Source organism: Buteo buteo, chromosome 7 (assembly GCF_964188355.1).
Source record: "Buteo buteo chromosome 7, bButBut1.hap1.1, whole genome shotgun sequence".
Taxonomy (NCBI): domain Eukaryota; kingdom Metazoa; phylum Chordata; class Aves; order Accipitriformes; family Accipitridae; genus Buteo; species Buteo buteo.
The window spans coordinates 22,839,350-22,855,318 of NC_134177.1; the positions used below are offsets into that span (position 1 = coordinate 22,839,350).

At 38.0% G+C, this 15,969-nt stretch overlaps 1 protein-coding gene across 3 annotated transcripts in view; it reads left to right on the forward strand.

Annotated features, from left to right (window-relative positions):
- SPSB4 (splA/ryanodine receptor domain and SOCS box containing 4) overlaps positions 1-14,798 on the forward strand; it is a 176,751-nt gene extending 161,953 nt beyond the window's left edge. For all 3 annotated transcript variants that reach the window (XM_075031891.1, XM_075031890.1, XM_075031892.1), the window contains exon 3: positions 13,507-14,798. In XM_075031891.1, the coding sequence (XP_074887992.1) occupies positions 13,507-13,634 (128 nt within the window). In that variant the 3' untranslated portion in view covers positions 13,635-14,798. The remainder of the gene's footprint in view (positions 1-13,506) is intronic.
- The last annotated feature ends 1,171 nt before the right edge of the window (positions 14,799-15,969 follow it).

Sequence of the window (15,969 nt, forward strand, 5' to 3'; positions counted from 1 at the left end):
GAAAAAAAACAATCCATTTGATTTTACAGGCAGATTGATATCAGAAATGACTTGGCAACAGGGGAAAAGCGAAATATCTATGGATTGGGGACCCCATTTAGCAGTATTTACCCTGGCAAAATTCCCTTTGGCTTTGCTGACAATGCTGGTGGAGTGGAATAGGCTGAGTCAACAGGGAGCAGAAGGAATTTGGTGGGAAGCATTCTTTTGTGCTGTGTGTAATTCTGAATGTGCTTTTAAAATTTTGGGGGTTTGTACTTTGGATTAAGTACTGAGTTAAAGAATTTGTTTTGATAATTTAGCATTTCATCTGTTGCACTAATGTCACCTAGATTTTAGATTTAAAAAAGCAAAATATACTGTGCCTGATGTTTACAGACCCACAGGTAGAAGGGCTTTTCATTTTTAAAGCCCAGTTCACTGAGCGACACTGTTTGCCTTGAGAGTAGGAGCATAGAAGAAAGAGAAGGAGATGGCTGATAAGAGAAAATAAGACATATTTAAATGGTTTAATAGGTCAGAAGATTTGGTTGAAAAGAAAACAGTCATAGTGGAGTTACATATTATTTTTATTTTGTTATATATATATATATGTGAATGTTTATACATGCCACATGAGCACAAAATAGGATTCATATTTGTCTCACTTTATTCTTATTGTAATCACATTAAGAAAAACATAAAAATTAATGTTCAAAATATGAGGCTGATAGTAAAGCAGTCTGTCCAGAGTGTGTTAAAACAGAATGGAAATTTAGCATCAAGCTGGTATTTCACTAATTTAAAAAAAAAAAACAAAACCAACCCAAAACCAAAACCCAAACCAAAACACTCTACAATTCTTCCCGTTAAAGAACATAATATGTAATTTTGAAATTGTCATATCCTAAGCTGTAAATAAAATATCAAAGAAAAAGTTGACAAAAAATGCCATTCCTTTTGGGGGCTGGAAATGGCCTTATTGTCTTCACTAAGCTCTGCTGCCTGCTTGACACTGTAATGAATCAAGTCATTTATAGTGGTATCTTAAGTATGGGCTTGCATAAACTTACTGCTTCTTGAAAACCTCAACCTGCATATTTATTAATGCCCAGATAGGAAAATGTATCCTCTTGTAGCTAAAACCATGTTGAAATTGGATTATATTTTGTACTAAGAAATTGTTGTATATCTGTCCAAATTGTAGGATTCTAGAAGTATTTTTTCTGTGCTGTTAATTATAGCATTGTTCTTAATATAAGTAGAATAACATTAATTCTAGATCATAGCTTTCTCTCTTCTGTCTATTTCCCTATGTTTAAATCTAAAATCAAATATTAATAGCTATTTTGTGTCACTAAACTCTATGGTGTATTACTGCCACTAAAATAAATATGTATGTATGTAGGAAGGAGAGGGTGGTTCAGATGTTTCCCTCGTATTCATACCTTTTATCTTCTTGTGCATGTGTGTGTATGTATGTGTGTTCTATATATATACACATTGGTATATACACATGCATATATAGTAGTGAGCTGAGTGCCTCAAGCTACTACTACTTGAACCTCTTCAGGAATCCGAAAACACAAACATGTAGAAATGGTTATAAGGATTTTAGTACGTATCAATTTCTTTCATTCTAGTTTTTTATTTCAAATCAGCTGTATTAGTGGGTTGATGGGGAATCCCTTTCCTACAGAAATTAGGCATGCAGGTACATTAAAGAGGTGAGTGGATTCCTTAGCTTTGCTTTGTTGTTCCCCAATGCAATTTTTTAATCGCCAGTTTTAGAGATCGATTTTGTGATCTGAAAACCTAGATAAATCTTTGTTCATAATAGCTTTTCTGCAGGCCAAATGATGGTTTCATTTACACCTGTGCAACTGCATTAGCCAGCTGACAGCTGGGGGCAGAGCAAGCTGGAAAAGGCTGTTGGTGGACAAAGTGTATTTGATAATCAGTAAGAAGCAATAAACCCAGATCCTTTGTGGTGTTTTGTAGTTCCTTCCATAGCGCAGCCACACTACTCAGTGGTTCAGCTGTGCTTGGTTTTCTCCTCATTCTATTTGACATCAGTGCTGTCCTGTGCAGATGGTGGTCATAGAACTGCAAGTGGATAACACAAAGCACGAGGACAGAAAGACCAAGCGTGAAGCTGAGAGGCATGTGAGGAGGAGAGGGCTGGGATAAAAGCCCCCCTGGTTGCTTCTTGCTGTCCGCCCTTTTGTGTCTGAATTCATCGGAACAGCAAGCAAGCAGCATCGGTGGAAGAATCATCGCTTCCAGAGAAAGTGTTAGCTGGATCTGGTGAGCTGGAGGAGGACAGGGCAGAAGACATGAGTGGTATGCTGCTGCAGGCCTAGTTCTCCAAATATATTAAGCAGCATTGTGAGGAGTAGGATGATGTATGAATGGAGAATGGCAGGTTTCACCACAACTGCCACCTCCCCTTTCAGCTGTACAGGCCAGAGGAAACAGCTGAGAGAGGCCCTCTGCTGTCCATGTCTCCAGGAGGACCACGCATGGGAAGGTTTTGCCCGGTGATTCTGACCTGGAGGTGAAGAAATTCAGTGTGAGCCCAACTCAAGTTAGCTATCAAATTCTAGTAATCGCATGTGAAATTCCAGATTTTTTTATTTGTGAGTTTTAATGTTTGTCGTCATGTTAGATCCACTCCACACACCCAAAACAGGAAAAGTCACTTTAGTGGCAGACTTCTCTCCCTAGCCCACCTAGCCCCACACCTCTGCCTTCCCATCAGTGGGTTTTAGGCTGGTGCTTCAGGGGCTCAGGGTATGATAACACATCACATACAGTGGCTGCAGGAATGCATAATATGGAAATCATCTTTCCACACTCAATTTCCCACAAAATGACCAGACCATTCGTAAGACAACATGCCAGCAGTGCCGGTTGTAGGCAGTGGCACAGCAGGGTGAAATTTCAGACAGAGCTTTGCCAAGGTTGAAAGGTGGTAACAGGAGCTTGTGATGAGGAGAGCTGAGCAAAGGCAGCCCTGTGTGCTCTACCTGTGATATGAGAGTGCATTTGTGTTCAAAAAGAATGCTTTAGAAATGTCTTCAAAGAGCATCAGCTGTGTTTGCATACCAGGAACAATGATGAATCCTAAATTAAGCATGAAAATAATTCAGATCGTCTCCAGTACCCATTTTCTGCTGATAAAGATTATGGTACTTAAGAAAAAAATCACTTTCAACAAATCTAAAATACAAATGGTACTAAACTAATGGGATCAAATTAATTATATTGAGCCTATTTGCAACTTCATTACTCCGGATTTATTGCAATGTAATTCTGTTAATATCAAAACTTGAGTAACAAAGTGATGAGTCTGGTCCGTTGTTTGTGGATCTCCCCTAGAGAGCATTAGCTTGTATACAATTGCATTAAAATTTAAATGACACGCTGCTGCCATTTTTTTGCTTGGTTTGAGGAAATCTGCATATCTTGGAGCCTCCGGGTAATTTAAATTGAAGCAGTTGAGGAAGCGTCGTGTAACAATTATATGAGGAGAGTAGTCAAATATTTATTGTCTTAGCTCAGCACAATTGGTATTAAAGTAGAAGTCATCAGTTCTGTTGCCCTGTCAATGTGGTGAAACTTTGAAGAAAGCTGTAGTGTGATGCAGAAGATGCTGTGAATCAATTTAATTGCTAACTGGAGTAAATAACTTCATTATTTAGCATGATACTAAACACCCGTACAGAAAACTACTGTGATAGGTTCCAGCTGAGAATGAGTTGTAAGCAATGCACATCTTGAATGAGCATGTGTTACTGCAGTATGGTAGTATTTAGAATTTCTTGTGAGGCTCCAGCACGCTGGGCATAGTGTGAGACAGCATGAGAAAAGATAATGGTGTATTTGTTGTCCTGCACAATTAATATGTCATACAAAATGCAACAGGTAGATAAAATAGGCTAGTGGGAGAAGGGCAGATGGGGCAGTCAGGCAACCAGGTACCCACCTGGTTCAGCATGTAGTTCCAACATTTTGTCTTTCTGCCTCCCCCCTTACTCCTCCTTAATCCCAAATGTGCTTAAGAACAGCTGTGAAAACTTAAAATTTTGAATTTTAGAATATTTTTATCGGTATGCTTAGGTTTCCCACCAAGAAATCTCATCATCTGCTGTAATACCAATAAGGCAGAAATGTGCCAATAAATTGACGGATGGGAAAATATTCACCTAAAATCTTTTTCTGATCCCCCCCCACCCCCCCCCAACAATAGAGACTTGTTCACAGTCATAAAGGTTGTTATAGGTGTGTACTTGTGCATGGGTGTTTTATTTGCCCATTTCTGAAGCACATTTCATGAAGAGATAAATGCAAGAAATTTTTTCATCACATTTCAGTCATCATGTTGCATATTGTTTGCAGTGTGTGAATTCCTGTTGCAGTAGTTGTCTGCAGTGGTTAATCCTTGAAACCTGAACTTGCCTTCAACTTTCTTGGTTATTACTTTGCCTATAAATCTGTCTGTAACCCGTGAACAACATTGTCTTTGAACTCCAATGCATCTACTCAGTGAAATTCTCATCCAAGCTTTAATCTTCTCTCACCTTGATGTATTTTAACTTCCCTCTTCGTGGCCTGGCACACAACCTGAATTTAATGGTGATAAATGTGCTTCCAAGAGTAAAAGCTATGAAGTATACATTAGAGATTAATCTAAGCCAAATCCTCATTCCCAGCATGTTGAACTTGGGAAAGTTTGAGCTGGGAGGAGCCAAGGGTTGTAGTTGAGGTTTATCTCTAATGTCAAGCACTTAATTTTTTTGTTGTTTGTTTGTTGGTTTTAAAGAGCGTGTGTTTATTTTAGGTGTCTTTTCTACTACAGAACATTTAGATCATCCCTGAAGTAACTGTCTCAATTTACCTTTGTACTGTGTTCAAGAACAAAGTGAAGAGTTGTTTTGTGGAAGTATTTGAGGGGAGGAGAACAACAAACAAATCAAGGCCAGAAAGCAAATCTTTCCAGCTCATCCTTCCTATTTGCATTTCCCCGATGCACACAGGGAATGAAATCATACATGCGCTTCCTCTTTCAGAAGGGAAATGGCCACCATTCTCGCTTGCACTCTCTGGCAGCATGCAAGTCTATCGAGCTGTAACAAAACCAGCTTATTACAGGCTTTGCTCCTTTTTAAAAAAGCCAGTTGTTTGCTGGTAAAATTCATTATCATCTGGCTCTGTTTTGCAGCTTCTGAATTATGCAGAGCAGTACAATCTAGTAATCTGTAGACTGGAGAAATAGCGTGTTAAAATGTTTTCAAATATGACTTGTACATGTGATTTTTTTTGTTGTTGTTACTGGAAATTGAATTATTACAATGCATATGTACATTTAAATTAGCTGTTGTAATTCAGAAAACAAAAGTTTTCAGGAAAGTTTCCACAGTGAAGTTTGCGTGTAGATTTGGCGTGGGCCAGACTTTATATTGCTCCTGTTCTACATATACAGTGTGCTTGATCTAGACCCCTCTTTACGTGGATCATAAACCCACCTAAAGGGTAAGAACTGTAGAGCACATTGAGCCTCTCGGAAGAGGTTTCTACAGGTATATATGTATATGACTTTATATATACAGCCTTCCTACAAATGTACACAGAGTACTTTTCTAGGAAGAACATTCCTATAACCAATATGATTCCAAAAAAGTGTTCAGGCATATGCTTAAGTCTACTAAATTGAAATCTTTAAGAATATATTTAAGCCTGCATTGTATTCATTGGATTTAGACGTGTGCTCTTGGTGCTTATGAGTCAGGACCAGTTGTCTAAGTCTTGTTGTCTTCTTCATAGGAGATTGCAAACACTGAAATGCAAAAAAAGAAATTGCAAGGAGATACATACTTGTGCTCAAATGACAGATTCTTTATCGAACCACTAATGAGGCCACTGGCTTTTGGGATTGGTTTTGTTTTGTTTTCATTCTGTTCTACTTCTCAACTCTTTTCCTCTCAAGAAAGCACAGTTGGAGAGCATTAACTAAAAACAAATGACGCTGCAGAATATCTGCTTGTTCATTGCTGCTTTTTCAGCTTAATTCTGCTAAATGATGCCTGATCAAAGTTTTAAACTGTACTTAACTGCATTTAACACTTAAAAGCCAAAGGTATCTGTAAAGCAATCCCACCGCCCAGCACAAGACATGCAGAGGAGGAGGAGGGAGGTTTACCACTGAGTCCTTCCCTCTATTCAAGCTTTCTTGCCTTCCTTTCTCCCTTTAACGTATTTAACTTCAAGCACCAAATTTCTGTGGGATGTGAGTCAGCTCAGATACAGGGGGTGTTTGTTATTTTTGTATTTTTACTTCCCCACCCTGTCTGCTGAAAGCAAGGTGCCGATGTGGTACAACATAAAGGTTTATTTGTCCTAGTAGACAACTGCTGGAGATGGCGGCTGTTTATCAGCCTTGACTGATAACAAAAAATCTCACCATCTGCCACCCGTTATGCTTTTGAAGAAGTGAGTGTGATAGCTTCCAGCTGTACAGGAACAAGCTGTGTGGGTGGGGGGGTGATGTTGGAGGGGCTGAAGGAGAGTGCGCGTGTGCTCTGCCTGCGGTGACAGCATCAGCTGCTACAGGGGAGCTTGGGGCTTCGTAGCATGTGACTTTTGCAAAGCCAACATAAGTTTGGTAGTAATCTGCCAGAGCCTGGGGCTCTTGTATAGATAAACGTGAGAGAGAAAAATGACAGTGCTCTTTTGAAAAACCATGGTGTTCCCTTTTGAATTGCAGAATTCTTGAGAGTGGTAATTCTTCTGGATTGCCTGAGCTGTAATTAGAATGTGATGTTCTAAGGTACTTCGTTTGTACAGTTGGCTGGGTTAGGCTCAGAGCTTAAAGACATCTGTGGGAAAAACAGATATGTGATTTCTTTTATCCTGTTATCCTTTGACTGAATTTTTATTGCTGTTAGGAGATTTATTAGTTTTTTTTATGACTGGTCATGGCTTGTGTGCTTTAATATATTATTTGCAATTTCCTTTCTCTAGATTGTGCCATTTAAGGAACACAACTCAATTTTTCCATCAGTTGCATCAGGGAAGCCATAAATATGTCACAGGGTGTATTTATGTACCGTATTATGTGGGGGAAAGAATTTGGCCTGTACTGCATAAAATTAAAGCAATAATTAAGCTTTGGCAGAAAGGTTGGAGGGAAAATTCCTGGCTTAAATATATTTGTATGTTTATTATATGTGGTAATTAAATGGTAGTTACAAAGTTCTGTATACCCTAAATCACCCTAATGGAGACACTTAGACCACATTCCTCTTAGCAGGTATTTTAATATCTGGAAGAAGGGGGAAAATTCAAGAAAAAGGATTAAAAAAAAGCATGCTGCAGTCTGGAGCACGTTGGGCACTCGGGTGCCCTGATGGGGCACAGAGGATTGTCCGTTGGAACAGGTAGGTGTCAGGTAGCAGAGTGGTGATAAGCCATGGAGAGAGCTTTCCCTTCCCACCTTGTTTATGGGATGCCCACCAGAACAGGGACAGTCTAAGAATGTCATCTTGTGTCGGTATTGGATCCCCTTTCCATGGCAAAGGGTTAATCTTTTGGGGACATCATCCCTCTAAAGATGATGATGATCGTTGATCATGGCAAAGTATGACATTAAAATTGGGCAGTGAAAAGAAGTGCAGGGCGGGAACCTGAGTGATGCTGATTCACTGGTGGCAAAGAGGAGTGGGCAGAAAGGGGCACCAGGCAATAGCCACCAACTATGCAACATGTATTGAAAACCTTATGCCCAATTAGGATATGAATGGAGGCATTGTGCATTTTCCTAGTTTCCAAGACTCCTGTCTGTGCACCAGGTGTGTGTTATTTTTGCAAGAGGTTACTTCTTCCCATTCTTCAGGTGGTGCTGCTTCACCTTGTCCCTCTGCCAGGTGATGGGCATTCTGGGGCGAGAATGGTTATGCTGCCATTGCGGCATAATGAGCTGGCTCTTCCTGCGTGGCATTGTTGTCAGCACAGCAGAAGTTAGAACTGGGGAGAGGTCATCCACTTATTTAATGATGTGTGAGTGCATCTCTTTCTCATAACACTATTTTTTCTTTTTCTTTTAAGTCTGACTTTAAAGCTACCTTACAGCAGTTGAAAACAGTAACATGAATCACTGAATGTAAGTGCTTTTTAATAAGTAAAAGGCAAAAAATATCAAAATACAAGATAATCTGGTGTTTTAGACCTATAAAATAATTTTTAAAAGCCTTAATTTTTGGTGACAATTATTCTCATGAAAACTTCCTTTGTTTTTCAACCAGCTTTAATTTTGCTTTGATTGTGTTGGTTTTTTTTCCCCTCAGACAACTCTGATTTTATAAAATGAGATAAAATTATGTTCTTCATAGATTAGTGGAAGCCATGAACATTATGTGCTGTTACAGCTTTAGAAATGTCTTTAAAAAAATAACTATTGTCATTTGGCAAATGTGTGCTAAAAGCTGCTCTTTTGTATAAGCCTTATGTAATATTGCAGTTAATACCATTTAATGTTATTGGATGCTAAATGACTTTAGTATCTCAACTATAAAAGGCTGTTTACAAAGATGAGGCAGTCTTGTTGGAGTGCCAGATTGTTAAATAACTACAGGTTGCCAAAACTAAACGAACTTTTCAAGTGGTAATGATGTGCAAATTGCTATCGCAGATGCATATTTATTGGAGAAATGCTCACAAGCACATAGTTGTTTCTAGTTACAAATGTTTCTTCGCCTTTGTCCTTAAACCATCAGTGACACCATTAGAGCAAGTATATCTGGATATATAACCACAACTATTTTGTGTTATTAATAGCCAAATAGCTACTAAATAGCTATTTTTATGTCATTAATTTGATTAATTTATTGAATAGCTATTTAAGCTATTTTTAAGCTATTAGCTATTATGTTAAATAATAAAAATAGCTATTATTAAAATAGCTTATAAATTAGCTTATTATTAAAATAGCTATTATTAAATTATAAAAATAGCTATTATTTAAATAATAAATAGCTATTATGTTAAATAGCTATTTAAGCTATTTTGTACACCACTTGATGAAATGCAGCTCTGCGTGAGAAGATTGGCTGTTGTTGTGCCTTACCCCCAGCTCCCAGGTATTCGGGTGTCGGCGTGCATGTAACTGTAGCATAGGGAAAGGAAGGTTTGTGATGGAATACCCTGTACTGTGACCCATGGTGGGCCTGTTGCAGATGCACTTCTGAGGAGTTGAAGCAAAGGTCTCTTAGCTTTTTTTTTTTTTTTTTTTTTAAATGGGCCTTCTTATAAACTACTGGTACAAAATTGGGAGACATAGGTATTAAACTCTGACACATAAATTAAGCAGCATTATTTTTTGACTGTGTTTTTTTTCTCTTGAAAAATAGTTTTCTATAATGTGACAGTTATGAGGAGCTACCTTTGGGTGAAGAGGTTTCATAGTAAACTTTAAATGAGAAGATGATTCTTTAAAGCACATTCAGGAAGGTGATGGGAGTTGGCCTGAGGCTCAGTGCATGTGTCACCCAACAAGCTGTAGCTGCACTTTTCTCTCCGAGTTCTGCTGGAGCCTGAGAGGAAGTACTAGGTTTCCTGTGCAAAGCTTGCTCCCTTGCCCTGGAGTGTCTTGCTTTGAATTTCTTAGCCTGGGTGGGAATTTAATACAAAGAGCCATTCTTGTGAATCATGTTTTCTTTACAATTTTGCATTCCAGCTCAGTAATTCATTCCTCCTTTTTCTAATGGCAAAAACATTACTGGAGTTCACGTAACTTCAGCAAAATGGCTGGTTCATGTTCTTCTGGGGGGCTTGAATTCTCCAGTTCCATTCTGTTGTGGGTTATTCTGAAAAGTATAACACTTATAATGCATATTAGGTATACCAAGTAATAAAATGTTCTGACAGTCAGTTAGTATCTCTGAATTTAAAAGTTTTTCAAGGGTAAATATTTCATGTTGTGAAAGAAAGACTTTTTCAGTAGCCAAACTTACAGCTAACCGTGTGGCTTCAGAATATTCATCTTCCCATCTCCTGCATTATTAGAATATTCTCTTTTTGGCATTATTTGTATGATCTCAAATGAAAATAGCATTTTGGAAATACTGTTTTGAACATTTGAATGTGCTGTAGAGTGTTTTGGATATATCAAGTGTTTGTGTTTTAGGCGGGGTGCATAGCAATATATACTCAGAGTTGTTGAACTTTTCCTTTCCAAAAGGACCAAGTTACTTATTTCTGACTGAATTTCCCTGAAAACCTGAAGCACTTTCGGTATTCACATGTGTGTGAAAGAGTCAGCTGAGCTGTTACAGCAGATGATGAGCAACATCTTTGCAGCAGTCCATTTCCTTGCTGGCATGCTGTGCTGTGCTAGTAACATCATCCCAATTCCCTCTCCCCAAGCTCCAGCGCAGAAAATGCCTCACCACTGGTGAATGATCGGAGCTGCAGTGGGGACACGGCAGAGCCTGGGCTTGACACCGGGTGTGAATGCCAGGAGCTGGCACCTGGCGAATGTTAAAGCATCTCTGAAATTACTGCTTGCTTATGTCTAGACTGCAGGGCAGCGGCACTCTGGTGTGCCTTTGTTCTGCCAGTTCCCAAGGCAGGGGACCTGCTGGGGCACATGGTGATGGCACCTGTCTAGCCCAGGGTGGGTGCGCTGGAGGAGGGTGCATGGCTGTGTCTGTCTTCTCAGCTTTGGGGCAGGGTGCTGCTGAGGGATGCACCCAGATGCCAGAGTTGAGAAGCACTCCCAGATGCTGTAGAGCACCGGATCAAAGGTCTACACAATCTTTATACAAGCTTTCTTCTGCCTCTACAAATGCGTCCCCCGGAACTCACCCGGTTTTCAGAACCTAGCTTGTGCTTCTTAAAACCCAAACTTTTTTCCAAATTATCCCCCTTTGTAAAATATGTAGTAAAAACATGAGATGTGATGAATGGGAGAGTGCTTGTATTAAGGTACCAAAAGTTTAATAATAGTTCTGTTGAGTTAGGCTGTCTGAAAATCGTTGGTGTTTAATTTTAAAGAGTATTACATTTATCCCATAAACTATTTTGAAGCCTAAAGTGGTTTCTTTTCCGAATTTAGTTTTTGATCATTTAGGACTATTCACAGCTGCAAAAAGTTTTTACTTAAAATGCTATTATTACAATTTTTTCTGAAGTTCTTACAGCCAGCACCCCAGAAACTATAAGTTTTATTTAGTAATGTAGGACAAACCTGTTCTCTAATGTTGTTGTAGGTTTGAACTGCTGTTGGATGGAAAGGAGAATAAAAAGACTGTAGTTAAATTTTCAAGTTGCAAAACCACATTCAGTATGTGTAATTTAGCAGCTCTTGCAAACACTTGGGGGCATTTTCTTTAGCATTTGAAAATTCCCTGTAGAAGTGAGACAGGAGACATTCATTTAGCATTTCAAGCTTGAAAAATATTTTAACCTTTTCTTAAGTTGTGTTTTGAAGTTTAGGATTAACTCTGTGCCTGGCTGCACAGATGGCTACATTTTACATATTCCTTCGTCTAGGGAAAAAAAAAAGACCATATGATCGGTTAATGACTTTAATGACTTTAAACACTCTCAGTCTTTATTTTACATATTCTTCATGGGACCTGAGAGATTCTGGGAAGATACTCAGAAAATTGTTTATGGTTTAAGACTTGCAAGATGCATTGTATTCCGTCTCCTGGAACTTATAAGCTATTTTTGTTCCTACTTATTAATCTTAGTTTATGAATTTTACAGCTTCATCTCTTAAGATTTAACGGTCATAATTCTGATATGTAAAAATAAAACCTAAGACTATCAATGTATAGAAAATGTTACTTTATTACTGGAATGTGAGGACTCTTTATTTTTTAATCTTCTAATAGCAAAATTATAGATGAAGTGGATTTTTAAGGAGAAGTAGACTCCATATCCAAGTCACTGAAGTGGTTGTAAAGAGTTAAATAAGCTTTTTAGTCTTTCAGTGTACAACAGAATGCTTTATAAACTTTTTCCCTAGACACTTTTGGGAAACACCATAGTGAACTGTGGACTATGCAAATCAAATGTGATGCTGGGATAACTGATGGAAAATCCATTAAGTCAGTGGTGTGTCACTAGAGCGGACAATTATAGCATATAAAACTAATCCTTAAATAGGATGTTTTGGGCTTTGTAATGATTTTTTTCAAGTAGGTTTTAAAATATCAGCTAAAGGTTTGGTAGATTAACATAGTCTCTGCAAATCTACATGTGGCACATAAAACTCTTGATAAAACCACTGAGTGCTGTACGATGTTGAGCACTTGTAAGTAAGCTGTCAAGTTTTTAAAAGGTTATCACTATAATACAAGCACATGACACACTTTTTTTTTCTCCTCTCCATTTGAAAGTACTAGTAAGATTTTAAAGGCTACTACTGTTTCATCACGTAAAGAGGAAGGGTTTCCTGTAGTCTTTTAAGCTCTTACCCTTTTAAACCAACATGTGTAACCAAATCCATCTGGTTAAAGTTATTCTTTAAGATAGCTGTAACTGGTTAAAGACTTTACAGCTTTGTTCCAGTTCCTGCTGCAAAAAGCTTTCCATTGCAAACTCTGCAATCACAGAGGTCATTCATGTTACTGTTGGATGGAAATTCTGTGATGTTCCTGCAATTCTGTGTGAGTCTTGCAGGCCAGGATGGGATATAGGTGTGAGATAGTTTGAGATGCTGCAGATCACTGTGTTTGGGTCTTAAATCTTAAGTGCTATCAGCCAGGCATTTCTGACAGATATTTAATTAATTTCTGTTAAATTAAACTAACAGCATCTACAAATGTTGTTTGTATATTTTGGGAGTGTTTGTGTATATACATTATGAGAACAGACACCCTGCCTTCTAGTCAGCTGAATCCTCCTCCCCTAATTCATTCATGGTGGAAAAGGTTAAATTTCCTCTAGATTTTTGAGGGTGTTTTGTTTAGTTTTTTGCTTCCAATGAACTTCCTAGAAAGAAAGGTTAAGAGTGTGTTGCAGGAAAAGCAGTGTTTGCTGAAAACTTTGGTTACCCTTAAGTACCATTTCCAGTTCCTAAGACGCAGAAGGAACTGGTATGTAAAGGTCAGAAGTTAGAAGTTGCTAGTGTAGTTCATGTTAACACAACGTGACGAATGTAGTGTTATAAACAGAGTAGAAGCTCTTTGTCGTGTTAGAAATCTGGAAATGTAATAACTTCTTATGCTGCAACTTGGTAAGCCTGAAGAGTGGTTTTGGATTACTATTTTAAGCCTTACAGGTGAGGAAGCTCAGTCTGAAACTTTGCAGTCACTTCTTATGGGTGGAATGCACAGAATTCTCTCTTTGCTTCTATTGAGTATCTTAATTGCCTCATGGTTTTCAGGTTTTTCACAATACCATTACTATCTTTATGACTACTTAATACAATACATAATCTATGTTCATAAATAAAACATTGCCTGTAAATGGAGATGCTGAAAAATTAACTCTTTATTTTCTTTCTTCTATTTTTTTCAGCGGAACCCCTGCCTTTAATGGACTTGTGCCGAAGATCAATTCGTTTTGCTCTTGGCAGAGACCGCCTGCATGACATAGAAATTCTACCTTTGCCTCTGTCTCTGAAAAATTATTTACAGTACCAATAAGACGTCTAGAACCCTCTGGCCTCACATTGGACTACATCAATGCAAATGGCAGAAAATTGTTTACAGCAAAATATAAATCTTTGCCATGGACACTTAAGTGTTATTTAATTTTTAATATATATTTTTTTCTGAACCAGTGAAAGCAGATCACTGCAGGGGACTACTAAAGAATGTGAAAACATTGATTTGATCGAGATTTGTCTATTATCTGTTGCCTGTTGTGTTTACAGTCCTGAAGGCCATTATTCTCATCTCTCATATATTGGTTTATTTTGTTGCCTCTAGTAAATGCCAATAGAAGATCTGACCTGCAAGATCCACTGTCATGCAGGACAGAGCATTCTTCAATAACTTGATTTTTTTTTCTTTCTCTTACACCTTACCCCAATAGATAAAGGTGAATTAGCAAAGGAAAAATCTTGACAGTAACTTTCGAAAAATACTTAAACCTTGCCTTTGATATCCAGAGTTGTTGAGAGCTTTGAGTGTTCAGCACTCAACATAATCAGGCCTATAATATGTGAAAGTTCTAACACTTTAAAAAGCAGATTATTGTCTAGAAGAGGAGTATGTGATTTAAAAACAGGAGAGGAAGAAAACTGGTATGTGTGTCAGATAATTTTTGGACATGGTAACAGAAAGATGCAGTCCATTGTTTTCAAAACCAAATCTAGTCCCTCCAAAGTTCTGCAGTTTATAACAAAGCATTCATTATCCCAAGAATTTAGGATACTCCTATTTTAGAAAGCTTGTCACTTTTTTATTTGAACAAATTTATAATTTTTATGTGGTATGAACTCTAAGTACTTGGTTCTCTTTTTAATGTATGTGTGGTTATAATGTTTATTTATCTGTTTAGAGTCTGTGGAGTTGTCATTTAACTGTTTCCCATTTTGGGGTGACCGATTTTGGTTTTTTCCCCATCTCTACCTGAAATGTATTAATTTTTCAGGCTCATCCCATTTTTTAAGATGCTGCTTTCTGTTTGCATTTCTTACATGTTTCACATTATCTGCCTGATCAGTTATCTAGTTTTTAAACTGGAAGTTGTTGTTATGGCAGGATGTCAAATGTTTAGACTGAGCTGCCTTCAGCATATTTTAATGTGAATTTACTGATGAATGAGGAGAAAATTTCTAATAAAGTCTACTGTCCAAAATAAAACTGTCTCCTTTAATTAAATGGTAAATAACATAGCACTACATACAGAGTTGAAGTTCAGTTCTTCCTGCAGCTTTGCATATGTTTCCGTTCAGCACTTCTTTGGAATTGCTGCTTTGGGCTCATGTGCAAGAGACATCACAGGCAATGTCATGTCCTGTTCCTGATTTATCTCACTCACTCTGAATATAGCTGTACTCTTGCTTTTAACACAATTCTGGCCAGATTCCTCTAAACAAAACCTGTTTTATGCAAAGTTGCACTTGGAGACTCTGTGCTTTTGAGGTAGGTTGAAGTTTGACCACTGTGCACTGATGATACAGGCAAAACTAAACCACAGATGATTGGTCTTCTCTCAGTCACCCCAAGGAACAGAATTACAGTTTCAGTCAGAAAAGAGAAACATGAGATAAACAAGATACAACAACACAAGCAAGAGTGGAAGCAACAAGGGCAAGGTAGCACAGGAGTGTCAAAAATTAAGTAACAAGTATTTGCATCTCTGGGCTTAACTGTGTAAGTTGATGCTTGTTTCAGCACCCACTTACTTTTGGACTTGCTTTCACTTAAGGCGAGAGGTACATACTTTATGCCTTACCTTAAGTCTTGCAGAAGGGAAGAAATTACAGCTGTGATCTGTATTTCTTACTTTTCCCTCTTTGTTTCATTGAAACCTTTTGTCTCAATAGGTACATAGGAAGGAGGATATATAGTGTAATAACTCACTCAAAAGGAAAAATATAGCTGTGTCAAGTGATCTTTCATAAGCAAGGTAAGCAGCTGTTCAGGAATGGCACAGTAATCCTGGTAGACCTTATTTCTCCACCACTGAAGTCCATTTTAGGTAAGCACTTCCTAAAATTAGTGTTTTACTGTGGTAACTAGACTTCATGTTCCTTTGAATAACTGCAGTGACACAGCTGTTAAGTGTTATCTTCTCTGTTCTTTCACTTGACCCAGGCTGACAGCCTTTTAATGTGACGGTAAAGTGGGAAGTGATATAGTGAGACAAATTAATGGTGCCTCTATATGTTAATTAACCTAATTGTTTTACAGTTGGATTGGAATTTCAGTTGGTGCCCCTTCTATGGTGATTGCTCTAAACCAAATGTCCTTATTTTAACTTTCAAACATTATTTCTTTTTTCCAACACTTAGCTGTCTTCCAGGAGTGC